Below are 17,109 nucleotides of genomic sequence, written 5' to 3' on the forward strand. Positions count from 1 at the left end.
TCTTATTCTGCTCTCTGTTGCTGGAAGTAACCTTCAGAATCTACTTTCCAGTTTCTCTGCCAGCTGACCTCAGGCTATGTCCAGCCAATGGGAGGCACTGATGAGAGACTGGAAGAAAGAAACCAAGGTGTTCCTCCCTCTCTCTGCTTCTGGCAGTCATTTCTTCCTGGGCTTTGGTTTCTTAGGACTGCCTCCATGGACCTGCTTCTTGCTGGGCAGGCTGCTCTTTTTCTCAGTGGTTTGTGTGTTTGCCTCACTGGAACACTTCACACATGGACTTTCAGCATTTCCAACATCTTTGTAGTTGGTTTCCCATATTAAACACTGTGGACCCTGTCCCATTTTCCTGAGTCACTACTTTGAAGGAGACAGGAGGCAAGTGAGAAAAAAAACCTGCAAAAGAGATTTCTCTTTCCAAAAGAGAAGAAACTGAGTTATTTACCACCGAGAGTTTAAGTTTTCCCCTCACATCTCTGCAAAATACCACAAATGGAAATTCAACTTACAGGAAATAAAACAACTTACCCTTTTTTAGTCCACCCTAGTTTGGGGCAAATTTTAATACATTAATAAATGTCATTGTGAAGCTACAATTTCATATCACTTACATGTTGTTTAAGTTCTTTCTTTGTGTGTGTATGGGGGCAGGGGTTCCTACATGCTAAGCACACACTCAACCTCTGAACTACACCCAGATCCTTGCCTATGTACTGTTGCCACACAGCTGCCATTTTTGATAATGTTCATATTGGTAGCTACAGTCCCTCTGTTTATCATAAACCCAGCCTCTGAGGTGCGGTTGATTAGAACAGAGTTGTGTATAATCTCAACTCATGCCAGTTACACTCTTTCTCCAAAGAATGTGAAACTGATATTTCAATATTATAGTCGGTCTCTACTGAGTGCCTTAACATGCAAAGTGTGTCAACACAGGAGCTCTGAGGCCCGAGCAACTATTTTTTCCTTCACCCAAATATGGAAACCGGCCTGGTGCTAGTGGCTCACACCTGTAAACCTAGCCACTTGGGAGGCTGAGATGGAAGAATCGCAGTTTGAGGCTAGCAAATAGTTTGTAAGACACCCCACCGCCACCCCCATCTCCAAAATAACCAGAGCAAAATGGACTGGTGGTATAGCTCAAGTCAAGCCCTGACTTCAAACCACAGTCGCGTCAAAAAAAAAAACAAAAAAAACCCACCAAAGAACCAGTCATGCTGTCTTCACAGGCAGAGCCCTAGGTAAGACCAGTTATAGCACAGAGTTTTCAACAAGTCAATTCATATTCCAACTTTTCTTTGTTATCTTTTATGCTTGAGAGACAGATGTTAAAGTTGAAGTCAAAACAAACACATCTCTTTCTCTATTCCCCCCCCATCCCTTCCCATCCCTTCCTTCCTCACTCATTCTTTTTTTTTTTTTTTTTCTGGTGGGACTGAGCTTTGAACTCGGGGCTTTGGGCTTACGAAACAGGCACTCTATCAATTGACCCACACCTCTAGTTCATTTTGCTCTGGCTATTTTGAAGATGGGGGGTCCCAAAAACTATTTCCCAGGCTAGTCTCAAACCGTGATCCTCCCAAATAGCTAGGATTACAGGTGGGAGCCGCCAGCACCTGGCTCCCTTTCTTTTTTACTTTCCTTTACTTCGCAAACTTACTGACATCCTTTAGGCAACTGTAAGATATTAGTTCCAGTATAATAGTGGAAGCGAAAGCCTAACTAAAACCAGTTTTAAAATGCAAACAATGTCTACTTTTGTCTTGCTTTTTGAGGCAGGATCTTGGTTTGTAGTCCAGGCTTGCCTGGAACTTACCATGTAGCCCAGACTAGCCTTGAACTCATGAGCCTTCTGCTTCAGGCTCCTAAGCACTGGGACTTAGAGGAGTACACCATCACACCTGACTTAAAGTGCAATTTTTAATAAGAGAATCCTCCAGCACACATATACATAATATTTCATTATTACAGCCTTCACTCAGTACATAGGCATTTACTAACTTCAGCAAAAGGAAGCAAGCCAAAGTCCCTTCTAGCCATTCTTTTGGAGGCAAGGTCAGAAGACCACCATTTTTCTAGCCCCGTATTACAAATAATTTACTTCTACTTTACTTGAGTAGATCAGATCCAGCTATGATATCTCCTGATTCTGCACCTAGACTAGATCATAAATGTAATCCCTGCCAACCACCTTTTATGTACCACCTGGAAGGCAAATACAACTACAACAAAACTTTTATTTAGAACATGGACAAAGGGGAGAAACCACAGGACATGTGCCACCTGCTGCTGGACAGTGAATAAAGCAAACCAGAGGACCACAGAGTTTCATGGCATCACTGGGATAATGCAGCGGTATTGAGACTTCTGTTATCGACTAATCTGACTCCTCTGGCATTGGCTGCTGGGGTAATTTCTATTGACAGGGAAACATCTAAAAGGACATTAGAGTAGACCATCTTGCTTGGGAAGAAGGGATATGGGTTGGCTTTCTGTTATAATGAAATAACTGAGATAATCAATTTAAAAAGAGGAAAGGTTTATTTTAGCTCACAGTTTAGAGGTTTCACTCCTTGGTCATTTGGAACCATTGATTTTGGGCCTATAGTGAGACAGCACAGCATGGTGTGAGTGTGGAGTAAATAGAACAAGCTACTTATCTGGGGATTGCTACAAAATAGAAAGAAAAAGGAAAGGGGTCTCATTAGCCCCTTTGAGGGCATTAGGCCCTCAGTAACTAGAGGGTCTCCCAATAGCCACACTTTTTTTTTTAATCTCAAAGAAAACCAAAAAGTTAGAGGGAAAGGAAATTATGCATGCTGAAACTGGGAGGGGGACAGGGGAGCATGAGAAAACCTCCTTTTTTTTTTTCTTTTTTCTTTTTTTTTGGCAGCATTGGGTTTGAACTCAGGGCCTCATGCCTGCTAGGCAGGTACTGTACCACTTGACCCACTCTGCCAACCTTGTTTTTAATGTTTTTTTTTTTTCTTTCAATAGAGGATCCCTGGGCTGTCTTTGAACCATGATCCTCCTGATCTCTACCTTGCAAGTAGGTAGGATTACAGGCATGATCCACCAGTGCCTGGGCCTTTTTTTTTTTTTTTTGAGAGAGGCCCAGACTGGCCTCAAATATGCCATCGTCCTGCCTCTGCCTCCAGAGTGCTGGGATTGCTGTCGTGAATCACCACACTCAGCTGCTTCCTCTTTTAAACATTCCACCACCTCCTAATAGGGTAAGACGAGCTCTAAGCCTTCAAGTCATGGGCTTTTGGAGGAACGCTTCAAATCCTGTAGCAGGATGGGTATGCCTCATTTGCGATTCCGTTTTCTGTGTGGTATGTAAGCAGGGTATTACACATGCCAGGCAAAGCTCTACCACTGAGCTACACGACCAGATTTGAAATTCACTTTTTGTAAAAAGTATTAAATTGTTTTGTTTTGTTTTTATTTGTGTGTTTGTTTTGGCAGTTCTGGGGTTTGAAATCAGGGCCTAGGGCTTGCTAGGCAAGAAGCGTTCTATCACTTGAGCCACACCTCCAGCCAAGAAGTATTAGAATCTGGAAATGGCCTGAAGTATAGGAATCAGAACCTAAGTTTTATTTTCTTTCTCTCTCTCTCTTTTTTTGGTGGGACTGGGGTTTGAACTCGGTTTCATGCTTACAAAGCTGGTGCTTTACCACTTGAGCCAAACTCCCAACCCAGAACCTAAGTTTCTAAAGAATCACTTTTAGGAAGTTTTACAGGAACTTCCTAAAAACCATACCAAAACCTTGTCAGGCCAGAGAGACTGCTAAATTGTTGAACAAAGGCTGGCTGATATCCAAAGTGCTTCTGTGTATTATCAGCTACTCTGGGGGTAGCATGTACCACAGTGCACTCTGCAGGACACACTATCTCCGGACAGTACGGGTGAAGAAAGCTGGCTGGGCAGGCAGAGAGCTGTGCTTCTGTAGCTGCTAAAGTTTCACTACTGACCTCAAAATGAATTCCAGCTCAATATATGCAATACATGTGACAATGGTAGTGTTTGTCAAAGAGGCGATGGTGTGGGCACCATCCATGGCATTCCATGGCATTCATTCCTCCCCATTCCAACTGTCAGGTCTCACACTCTCCTAATCAGTATTTCAAACTTACACATAGAAAGGGAAGCCAGTCAAAGAATCTGACTTCTGGCCTTCAATCCAATCTGTCCTCTAATGCCTACTCTCTTGATTTGCACCACACCATATTCATTACCAATTCTTTTCTCTTCCCACACCTAGGAAAATCTCAATGCAAGTGTGTATGTTTCTCATTGCATTTTACTGAAGATGCTTAGGAAAAATCAAACAAAAACTGACTTAGCAGTCTAAGTCTAATCAGGAGAGAAAAATCATAGAGTGATTTGAACAGAAAAAGCTTAAAGAATTTTAGCTGGCCCAGTATGCATTACTTGCAGTCCTGGTGTAAAGGAAGCAATGACAGAAATGACTCCGTTTTAGGTGAGAGAGGCAGTTTAAAAGCAGATATCTAAAGAGGTGTGGGAAACAATGGGCTTCTCACAGAAATAACAAGCTTCTCACCAAAATAACAAGATGTAGCTGCACGATGTGGGTAGTGGGCTCCAAGGCCAGGATGAGTTGGGCAAACTTCTAAGACCAGGACGAGCTGATCAGACCTCCCGGAATGTCCAGTTTGATAAGAAGAAGGATGAACAGGTGGTCAGATTTAATGAGAAGTTGACTAGGCACCAACTAATCACAAATATAGTTTCAAGGTAGAATAGTTGGACCTAAGCCAGCTAGTGCCTTATATCATCTCCTAGACTTCAGCCATTGTTTGGCTTAGCTCTTTCACTAAGTCCCACGCCAGGGTGCTTTGCTATCCTTTCAATAAACTGTGCTTTTACTCTTAACTACTGGTCCGGTATCTTCAATCATTGACTACACCGGGACATGAACTTGGGATGAACAATACAGTATCACTGGCTATATGGGTGGCTGAGGGAAGAGGATCACTTAATCCCATGCGTTCAAGGGTAGCCTGGGTAACAGCAAGACTTATCTCAAAAAAAAATTTTTTTTAAACTAGTGCTGAGGATGCAGTTGAGTTGTAAAGCACTTGACTTGCATATAGGAAAGCCTACAATCATTGACAGCAAAATAAATAGATATGATAGATGTTAAAAAATGAACTGCGCCCCCACACACCGTTTCATATGAAGTCTGACCCCCAAGTATATTAGAATGTGAGTTTATGTGGAGATAGAGCCTGGAAGAGGTAAGTAGGTGAAAATGGGGATAGTACTACCCTAACTGGAAACCCAGACCAGTATCTAAGAGATGATACAGATAACTGCAGCAAATGGGAGGGAAAAAGAAGCAAACAAGGCTGTGTGCCTCAAAAATAGCAACAGGCAGTAATGTTGTTCAACCTCTGTGTTTAAATTCTTTATTTTTGAAACCTCGAGTTGTGCCAATAAGATGACATTTCTTTTTTCCTAAATTTCCCTGACAATTATAATTTCCCAAACTGGCTGTCACTGAACTATAAATATATGTAAACCATGACATTTGGCTTAAGATTTTTTTAAATTGTGGGTAAAAACACCCCACCTAACATAAACTTGCTATCTTGATTATTTTAATGTATAGCATGGTAGTGTCATCTACACTTATCCTGTGCAACAGCTTTAGAATTTTTTCATCTTGCTGAGCTGAAACTCTATGTCCATTAAGCAACAATTCCCATTTTCTTCCTCTTTCTGGTCACTGGGAACCATTATTTTACTTCCTGTTCCTATTAATTTGATTACATTTTTTTTTTAAATTAAGAAGTTATGCCAGGAATCCTAGCTACTCAGGAGGATCAGGGTTTGAAGCCAGTCTGGGAAAATAGTTTCAGAGACCCTATCTCAAAAAAATCTATCACAAAAAAAAGGGCTGGTGGAGGGGTTTAAGGCTGTAGGCCCTGAGTTCAAATTCCAGTACCACCAAAAAAAAAAAAAGTACTCCAGGCGCCAGTGGCTCATGCCTGTAATCCGAGCTACTTGGAAGGCTGAGATTGGCAGTATGGCAGTTCAAGGCCAGCCAGGGCAAATAGAAAGAAAGAAGAAAAGGAGGCAGGGAAAGAGGAAGAACGAGAAGAAAGGGAGGGAGGAAGGAAGGAAAGAAAGGAAGAGAAAAGTAAAAACAGTTACTGTTTCTCTCTTGAAGGTAGTTTAAAACCAGCATGCCTCAAGGTGAAAATTTCTAGAGGACACATCCTTGAAACACGGTCAAAGGATAATACAATTTTGTATGTGAGACTTTACCTTCTTGGATTGGCAGAATGGCTCAAGTGGTAGAGTACCATCTTAGCAACTGCAAGCCTCAGAGTTCAAACTCTAGTTCCAAAAAAAAAAAAATGGAGGGGGTGAATTTACCCATGATATATTGTAAGAACTTTTGAAAATGTCACAATGTACCCTCAGTACAATAATAATAAAATTAATTAATTAATTAAAAAAATAATTTTCAAAGGGACAAAGTTACATATACTTAGAAGTATATTAAAACATAGTGGGTTTTTCATTTTATCTTTTTACCTGACTTAGCCAATTTTATTTGGTTACCTCAGTCAACTCCATAACAGATATAATTTAAAGCATATTTACCCCAGCAACTATAATGTACAATGTCCACCTATCTTTCAGAATAAGCATCACACTCCAATACTGAAACTAAGGGAAAGCCTGAGTAAGCATACTTCCCTTAGCTCTGCTATACACAACACCTCTGACATATGACCCATGGTGGATGCTTTTCAAACTGGTTGAGACCACCAGCCCTTCACTCCACAGATGTAGGATGGGTCATCATTAGACATCACAGGCCTGAGTGTTCCATCCTCAGATCACACCGATGCCTCCCATTTCTGAATATGTGTCCTGTGAAGAGCCACACAGTCTGATTATGCATTTACACCCATAATTTATTTCACTTACTTTGCCTGTGATGAGCTTTCCCTACACCTGCTTCTTCATCCCATAAAACCCCTACACTTTATCCTCAGTGAGGCAGATTTGAGACAAGGTCTCCTGTCTCCACATGTTTGTTTGACACTGGAATAAACTGGATCTCTTTAGCAAAACCATCGTTTTGGTGATTGGCATACTACACAGCTGGCAAAATGGACCTGGTTTGGGAACGATATTATTAAATGAACACAAAATCATGAGAGAGGCACCACTAAACCAAATCTCTGCTTCAGAACCCAGTCTAGGAGAAAAGTGGTCTAGTAGTTTGGGTACATTGGCAGGTGTATCTCTAAGGAGAACAGATGCATCTAGCTTGAAGACATTTTTCATTAAGAACATCTTATAAAGAAAACAATTGAAAACAATTTTTTAAATGATTTTTAAAAAGGGAGGAGGCTGGAAGTGTGACTTGAGTGGAGAGTGGCTGCCTACTAAGTGTGAGGCCCTGAGTTTAAATTCTAGCACCACATTAAAAAAAAAAAGTTAGCCAGGTGCCAGTGGCTCATGCCTATAATCCTAGCTACTCAGGGGGCAGAGATCAAAGAGGATTTCAGTTCAAAGCCAGCCCAGGCTAACAGTTCGAGAGACCCTATCTTGAAAAAACCCAGCCCCAAAATAGGGCTGGTGGAGTGGCTCAAGGTGAAGGCCCTAAACCCAAACAACAACAACCACAAAAAAAACCCACATGCTGTCTAAGCTTATAAAACTATAATTTATTCATCATATTTTTATCTTGTGCCTATAGAGATGCATGTCACAGTGCTAAGTTCGGGAAAATAACAATGAGCAAATTAAGACGTTATACTGCTGTCTATAATTTCGCTCCCTGTATAGGCTTTATTACCGAGAAAAGAATGTGCTGAGAAGGTAACATGAGTCTTCTCATCCATTTGCTCTGATCCATTCACTTAACAAACATAGTGTTATAAATTGAATCTTGGTGTCTTCCAGAATACTGATGTTGGGGCTGGAGTATAACTCAGTGTGGAAGTATGATTCAGTTGTAGAGGGCTTACCTAGCACATACAAAGCCCTGGATTTGAGCCCCAGAACAGAAGGAAGAAAAAAATTAGGTCAGACCAGAGTGGCTGAAGTATAGGAACAGAGAGAGAGAGAGAGAGAGAGAGAAATATGTTGAAGCTGGAAAGGTAGGTAAGGCCCAATCATGATGGAGTTTGAAGGGCTTTCAATTGTAGTCTCATAGTGTAGAGTGCTAGCTGGATATAATCCCCGACACTGAAAAAAATTATTCTAATGACAACAGGAAGCTCTTGGAACATTTTCAGCAGTGGGGAGGTGGTGTGGCAGATCAGATTCGTGCTTTTGAATATCCGAATGCTGTATGAAGAATAGACCGTAATGCCAGTAAGTGCAGGCAGCAAGTCCAATTAGATGGCCGTAGGGATCCAGACAACAGATGATAATGTCTTGGAATAGAATTAGAAATAGAGATGGTGGGAAATGAACAAGCAGAATACATTTTGATGATTTGCTGATGAGTCCCTCCAATGTCAGAGATCCTAATTCTGTGCATCTGGGGGTGGGGTCCAAATCTGCAGTTAATAGGGACAGGGGAATAGCTCCAAGGTAGAGGGCTTGCCTAGCATGTACAGGCCCTGGGTTCAGTTCCCAGGATGACAACAGAAACCAAATTGCAATTCTAACAAGCACCTGATTCTGGTGCAGATGCAGAAGGAACATGATGACAAAATGAGTTGTGAGGGACACAGAACATACTTGGCATTTTTCTTTTTTTGAGACAGGGCCTTGCTATGTAGCCCAGGCTGGCCTTTAATTCATGATCCTCCCATCTCAACCTCCTGAGTGCTGGGACTGTAAGCATGAACCACCACACCCAGTGTCTAAGCATTATGTGCTTTTTTTTTTTTTCCGGCTGTACTAGGGTTTGAACTCAGGGTCTCACTAGGCAGGCACTCTACCACTTGAGTAACTCTACTAGCACATTTTTGTGCTGAGTATTTTTGAGATAGGGTTTTGAGAATAATTTGCCTTGGGCTGGCTTGGAATCTCAATTCTCCTGACCTCTCTTTCCCAAGTAGCTAAGATTATAGTCATGAGTCACCAGCACCAGGCTGGATATTATGCATTTTCATACCTTTGTAGTGGAGGAGATTGAACTTAAGCCTCATACATGCTAGGAAACCTTTTAACACTGAACGACATCCCCAGCCTTGGCATTTCTCATTAATATGAATAAATGATTCAAAATAAGAAATTGTCTTATGTCTGAGAAACTGACAGGTCTTTAGTTTCAAAATGTAACTTTGAGTAAACTTAACCAAAAATTACCATAACAAAATTCAGCATCACTTCATGATTCTAAAAAGCTAGTCTCCTTTTGACATTTCACACACACACACACACACACACACACACACACACACACACGAGTTTCCAAATACATTTTTAATACCTTCCCCTTTAACTCTATCTGGCTTGATAATCTTCATGGCGGGCATTATTATATTCCAGCATCTGGTTCTCTCTACATGAGAACACTGCACTTGATCCAATACCTTGGTTACATGGAGACATAATACCTTAACATTACATATGGCCATGTGACTTGCTTTGGGAAATGAACCATGACTAAAAATGGTATGTAGAACCAACTCTTCAGTGTGCTGTGGTGAGGGGTGACAAAGCAAGCACATGGTGATGTGCAAATACCATGAGATAAAATCACCCCAGAACTCTGAAGCTGGAGAAGTGCCCTAAAGAGTGAATAGCCTGAAGCCACAGTAGTAGATTTGGGGTAGGTGCTAGGATTGGGGTTGTTTGTAATGGATATAATTTCACTTCTGCTCACCAATACTTCTCCCCCTGATTCACCTTCACTGGGCTTTACAGATGGAAACTTTGGGGCTTTAAAACCCATGTGTGATCTCTGAAATCTGCAGGATTCAAGTACCAGATGATTTTCCAATAATAATAATAATGCAAAAATATAACTATTTCTTAGCTCCAAGGATCTCAGACATAGGTGTCCCTCTGTAATATTTTGTCTTACTTATTCCAATAAAGACAACCTAATTGATAAAAGCTACGTCCTTGTCTTTTAGAATGTCACTTAGCAAATGGAGTTATCAGCAGTTATGGCACTGACACATCTGTTCTGGCTTGTACTTCTCAAAAAAACTCTAAAAGACTTTTTGTTTGTTTTGTTTTATTGGACTTTTTTTTTTTTTTGGCAGTGCTGGGGTTTGAACTCAGGACCTCACACTTGTTAGACAGATGCTCTACCACTGGAGCCACTGTGCCAGTTTGCTTTGTTTTATGAGACACCATCTGGCCACGTAGCCCAAGCAGGCTTCGAGTACATGATCCTCTTGCCTGAGTCTCCCCAGTGCTGGGATTACTGGCATGTACTACCACACTAGGCTCTAAAAAGGTTTCATATACTCCTGACACATAGGTAAACATGACAGCTGTAAACACCCAAAACTTAGTGTGGATTTAGCAGGGATACAGTATTTGCATTCTACCTTTATTTGCTTATTATTATTTGTGATGCTGGGGATAGAACCCAAGGCCTCACACATGCAAAGCAAGCACTCTACCACTGAGCTAAATTCCCAACCCCTGCATCATACCTTTTAAAGATCAATGAAGCACTTTGCCAGCAGAAACTATAGTAACTACAACGCTCCATTGGCCATATCAGGGTTTCCACACCTCGGCATCATCAATATTTGGGCAGGTTAATTCTTTATTGTGAGGTACTATCTTGTGGACATACCCACCTTCTGTCCAGAGCAGAATGGCACAATCACCCCAGTGATGAGAACCAAACATGTCTCTATACATTGACAATTCTGCTGGGACACAAAATTATCTCCAGTCAAGAACTTGTGGCTAAAATGAATGTATATTTTTGTGATAGATATTGCTGAATGAGTACAGTTTAAAAGCATTCAGTGATAGGGCACTTGCATAGCCTATGTGAAGCCTTGGGTTCAATCCCCAGCACTGCAAAAAAAGAAAATGAATAAAGAGCATATTAGGTTTACGTTAAAAAATGATCAAGACTAATATTTAAGAATAGAGGATTGGAGGTGTGGCTCAAGTTCTAGAGTACCTGCCTAGCCCCCCTGAGTTCAAACTCCAGTAATCCCTTGCCCCCCAAAAGAATAGACACAGTAAATATTTTAATGAAAGCAATGGTCCTGCCATTCTTTATTTCTCATAATACAATTTTCAAAAGAAAAAGAATTGTACATTTAAATTCTGAGCAGTATACAGATCTTTATACAGTTGAATAATAAAAGAATGAATCTCTTAGTACTTTTTAAAATACTTTCAATGTCTGAGGATGCACATTACGATATGATAAATATTTAAGAACTGGAGTAAGCTCACTTTGGAACGAAGACACTTAGCACCCAGGAACAGTAATGAAGCAACATCATTGGAGACAGGGTCTCTCAGGAGACCTGACTTGGAACCCTGTCATTACCACAGATTAGCAATCAATCCAGTTTTCTATCAACACTTTGGAAACTCGGGTGAAAAAATACATGAAACAGAAATCTCCATAGCTTTTTATAGGGTTAGGAGATTTTAGCTTTAGAATAACATATGAATTGGTTCTTTTCCTTATATAAAGCCTTCATAAAGTTGTATCCTGAGGCACCATAAAGTGAGTGAAACATTTTGTGGGTAGTCAAAAGCTTCAAATATTGGTTTTTATTTTTTAAGGAAACAAATTATAAACTCCTTTTTATAAAAGGCTAAAGGCACAGTGAAACAATCATAGAACTGAATAGAATTCAGAAAACAAAGCATTTCAGGCAGCCAGCACCTGATTTGTCCTGTAGGTGGCAAAATCATCATAAGACAAACTCAGGGACAGGACGCAGAACTGCTGCACTGGTGTTAACAGTGGTAGATGATTTAAAGCTGTACTTAGAACACAGTTTTTAAAGTTTTAATTTTTTTTCAAGTTTTACAGATATAAAGATATCATTTCTATTGCTCTAAATTAACTAAGGTTTATTGTCTGGATAGTAGGCACTAATGCTCAGAAATGTGTCCTATTTTCAGTCTGATTACTTCTAAAAAAAATTCCTCTCCTTTTGCTCTTGTTGCCCAACAGGTTTTGCTGTATTGTATGATCCACCCATATTGGAGACAGGTTGTGAAACTAAAAATCTGTTGCTACTTGTTAGCAGGTGTGAAAAACAACTTTGAAATCAATATCTAAAGTGGAGGACATGGCTGGACTAGGGGTGCAGCTCAGTGGTAGAGTATATGTCTAACACACACAAGAAGGTCCTAGTTTGATCCCCAGTGCCACCAAATAAACAAATAAAAGGGAGGACAGGAGGCCTTCTAGATTTCATCCAGGTTATTTTTTCTCAATTATCCTGTCCTGGATGGGAAAATACCAACATAACTTTTATAACATCATGGATAATTTATTACAGAAAATTTGGGGCAAGGTAATTATGATTGTATTTATAGGTAAGGAACAAAGAACTTTATAAATGATTACAATTAAGAAGCTAAGTCAAATAACATTCACCCTCAGGAGTTTGATATCCCTAGTGCTTATTTTTCTTTCCTTTCTTTCAAAATGTAAATACTAATCTCTATCCTGAATGTATTTTTAAAGAAAAACAGTCAGTGCCATCAAATAAAAACCAGTGGCAAACGTTAAATGCATTGTTGAAGAAGACTAAATGGAGAATAAAAGGAAGAGAGCAGAATATGTTATACCAATGTTCTGAAAAGGTTAACATAATACAATTATTTTTAAAAATAGGGAGAGCAAATGAAAAAAATTTTGCTTTGGCTATCAACTTGGTTGTGATTGAATGATGTTATTCTGGTACCATTGCATGTGTAAGGTAAATAAAGGAAAGCAATTTTGGTATTCTAGCTCTATCATGCCCATGTCCTTGAAAACCAAGATTTTAAGTCCAGAAATAAATTTGTAATAGAAGTTAGGTAAAAATGCTATAATACCTAGTTTATCTGAAAGTATCAAAAGAAACTCATGAAGTATTTTATCTTTAAAAACATAGCTAGTTCCTAGTTCTTTCCTTGAAACAATGACCAACATAGTAGCAATGAGTACCCTTGGAGCCTGGATTATGGTTTTGAACTACAATTTAAGACAGAAACTAGGTTTCCTAGAAAAATGGCTGATTTCATATCTGGGCAAGAAATGTACAAGTTTGGCGGGGGATCTCATTATATGAGATAGCTAGGAATCTATCTATTAACGTTTCAGAAAGACTCAGAGTCAACTTGAAGCTTTCAATGGCCAAAGATGGGACAATGTGAGTTTCAATAAGGTAATACTTGTATGGATTGAAGCCCATCAAACATATTTAGATACATGAGCTCATGATGTGTTTGTAAAAAGTGATCTCTAGAAGATAACAGGAAGCAAATCTATAATCTCGAACCAGATGACAAAGGGGAAAAAAATCAAGTACGTATTTTCATTGTCTTATATGAGCTGTATTACAGGTTAACCAAGTAGGAGATATGGGGAAGCACCTCCTTATAAAAATGTTGTAACTAATAAATGAAACAGAAATGAGAGCATATGCTCAACCCAATTAGTGGATCCAGGCACTGAGTACCAATTTCAGCTAGCATCAAAAAAAGACAAAGCCAGCCACACCGTGACCCATACTTTCCCCAATCGAGCCTGGGTCTGCTCATATCTCTCATCCCACATGCCTATATTCTGAGGAACATACTGCATTGTGCCATGGGTATTCAACCAGTAAAATACAGATTGGGAGAAACTAGAAAGGTCCTAAATTCAGGTTCACCATTAGGTAAATTTTAAGGGAAAGGAAGAAGGAGGAGATACCTATAGATTAAAAAGAGATATAAAGGGCTGGGGATGTAGCAAGGCTCTGCTGCAATCTCCAGCATCGAAAAAAAAATATTAAAAGATATGTAAAAAATATATATCTTAGGTTTTTTTGTTTGTTTGTTTTGTGATGCTAGGGATTGAACCCAGAGCCTTGTGCATGCTAGGCAAGTGTTCGACTACTGAGCTATGCCTCTAGCCCCCATAAAATATATATCTAATAAAAGCAATTTTCAATGAATAAGATTTTTAATGGGCAAATATATGGTGACAAATAAATGAATTCAGTGCAGTGGTTACTTCTGTGGCAGGATAAAGAGGACAATGGGATGTCTGGCAGAATTCCAAAAGAATGTTTCTTAAAATAATACACTGCATTATAAATTTTGTGTTTGCTTCATTATTTATGTTTTATTTTGTAATTTTTAAAAGGTTAAAATTAAAAACAAAGCCCTTAGGTTTTTCACTAAAATTTATGGATGTGAGTACTTCCACTGGATATTTCAACAGATTGTTCTAAAGAAATTACTTATATTATAGAAATATTTCTAAATAATAAACTACAAATATTTTTAAAATATAATAAATTCTTAGGTGTGCACACTTATAAAAAGTCAAAGAATTAAGTATACATTTCTAACACAAAATTCTGCTACACCATTATGAGATACAGTTTGGTTAAAATGGACTTTGTTGACTTAAAAATTTTCTTTTCCTACTCCTAACAAGACTACCCACGCTATCATACTAGACCCAAGAACATGGACATTGGAACTGATTTCATATTTGCTTGAATGTCTACACTCTGTTTCACTCCCCTTCTTTTTACATAGAACAAAGACCAGTTACCTTCCTAACCATGATGGTAAGTTACGAATATATAGCATCACACAGGGTCATCCAATTTGCAAATGGAGGTCCTCCAGCTATATACTCAGCCTCTGTTTCTTCCATAAAGCAATGACAGATGGAGACTATTTCTTCTTGTTCAATGTCTAAGAAACTCAAGCATGTAGAACAGATCTAAACCATCAAAATTAAAGCAGTTTTTAAATGTAATATAACAATAAGCATGAACAAACATATAAGTGGGTTGTACATTGTTCCCCATCAAACATTAACAATTTCCCTCCAATTGGTCAAGCAGCATCTTAAATGTGCAATTGAATGGTCCTCTTTCCCTTCCTATTAGTAAAATTATGTGGTGTTGGATTGATTCACATATTCAAGAAGTGACCCGTCTAAGACTCTTCGGATAAGAGCTTCCTCAATAATATCAAAATCCTACAATAAAGAAAAATTATTAGAAACACACAGAATCAATACTGCTTCAGAAATTGGACAATGAGGGTCAATACAACACCTTCATTTTAGAGGATAGCAAAGTCTTGAGTTAGTTGACTTGTCCAAGGTTCCACAAGCCTGACTTTACTGACATAGCAATTACTTAGTTACTGTCATAAGAACCAAGTCTTAGCAGGGCTCTGGTAGCTCAGACCTAAATTCCAGCTACTTCAGAAGCTGAGATTGGGAGAGGCAGCCTGGGCAAATAGTTCTTGAGACGCCCCTCTCCAAAACAACCAAACCAAAATGGACTGGAGGTGTGGCTCAAGTAGTAGAGCACATGCTTTGAGAAAGCTTGTTCAAACCCCAGTGTCTGCCTCCCCCCACATTACCTCCACAGGAACAAAGTCTTGACTTGAAATTTAAGGTTTTTATCTTGAGCTAATTAGTAGGGCTTTTGTTTTTTTTTTTTTTGTACCGGGGCTTGAACTCAGGGCCTTCATCTTGAGCTACTCCACCAGCCCTTTTTCGTGATGGGTTTTTCGAGATAGGGTTTCAGGAACTATTTGCCTGGGCTGGCTTCAAACTGCGATCTTCCTGATCTGTGCCTCCTAAGTAGCTAGAATTAAAGACATGAGCCACTGGCGCCCAGCCTTAATTACTAGATTTAAATCAATATTATAAATCCTGGTCAGAATGCTATCTATATTTTACATAAATACAAAAAGAAAAGTTAAGACATCCCCCTAGGGGGATGGGGATATAGCTCAGTGGTAGAGCAAGTACCTACAAGGCCGAGGTGTTGATCCCTCACACCACAAAACAAAACCTCCTAGGATTCACACAATGCCACAGCATATTAAATATTTGTGGGGAAGCTGTTATAAATAAAACTGTCTTCTTGCCTCTTTATGTGTCAAAATGGAATTTAAAACTTAACATTAGCACATTCTGTAAGTAAAGCAAGTCTTAAGAGCCCTATCATCTGCAATCCCTCTTCTCTTCCACAATAAACAAAGGTAAAATCGCTATTGGAAGTCCATTCTAAAATGGAAACAAACAGAAAAACTCCAATGGAAAGCCATAAAGCCAAGCGAAGCACAATGTTTGGACTCAACACTGGCTTGTTCTTAAGCAATTTAGTTATTAGCCTTTGAGCTTTAGATAGTTCACAGCTCAACAAGGATAAAAATAGAGTATTCACCTCGTAAAGTGCTGTAAGGAATGAGATAAGGTAAAAACTGCCTACCTTGGTACATGGGATCTTGAAAAAACAAACAAATAAAAAAAAAAACAGAATAGAAAAACACTACCTCAATCTCATTTTCATAGCCAAGACTATAATTTTACTTGGGTTCATCCTGATCAGCCAAGGTTCATAGTCTGTCTGAAAGAATGTGAGGATACACTGAACAGGGTGGCATGGACAGGCATGGGATGAACCCAGCTAAGATTAATAGGAACCCTATTGTGTTGCTGAGAACAAATGGACCAGACCCAGGCTCTGCTGAGGCCTTGTGTGCCTTTCAGGAAGACACCACTAGAGAGTAAAGAGAATATGCAGCTTCTGCTGTATATCTTGCTCAGCTCTTCAAGGGATCCTAATAAGCCCAATTTACTCCCTCCTCATGTCCAACTTGACTACACTATCAGTGCCTGAACTGTGCAGATAAATTACTTTGCATGCATTCACTTATTTCATCCTCATAAGAGCTTTTGGGAAGAGGAGCTTTCACTCGCCTCACTTAACAAATGAACAAACTGAAGTGCAGAGGTTAAGTGCCTTCCCCAGAGTTGCACAGCTGTGACGGAGCTATTACTTCAACCTAGGTCAGAACCCAAGCTCCTTGGGTCCAGTCTGGGCAATGACAGCAGGCAGACCAGAAAGCATGGAGAAAATGTCCACATGACAATCTTCAACAATGAATAAATCTTATCTTGGAATTGTATAAGAAGAAAACAGTCAAAAGTATGT

At 39.5% G+C, this 17,109-nt stretch overlaps 1 protein-coding gene across 2 annotated transcripts in view; it reads right to left on the reverse strand.

Annotated features, from left to right (window-relative positions):
- Window positions 1–11,162: 11,162 nt before the first annotated feature.
- Window positions 11,163–17,109, reverse strand: part of Rnf125 (ring finger protein 125) — a 37,658-nt gene continuing 31,711 nt past the window's right edge. The window contains exon 6 of one of the 2 annotated variants that reach the window (XM_074070085.1): window positions 11,163–14,873. In XM_074070085.1, coding sequence (XP_073926186.1) covers window positions 14,721–14,873 — 153 coding nt within the window. In that variant the 3' untranslated portion in view covers window positions 11,163–14,720. Of the gene's footprint in view, window positions 15,135–17,109 lie in introns of both variants that reach the window. The other variant, XM_020185803.2, reaches the window with a different exon arrangement.

This window comes from Castor canadensis, chromosome 4, assembly GCF_047511655.1.
Source record: "Castor canadensis chromosome 4, mCasCan1.hap1v2, whole genome shotgun sequence".
In the NCBI taxonomy this organism is placed as follows: domain Eukaryota; kingdom Metazoa; phylum Chordata; class Mammalia; order Rodentia; family Castoridae; genus Castor; species Castor canadensis.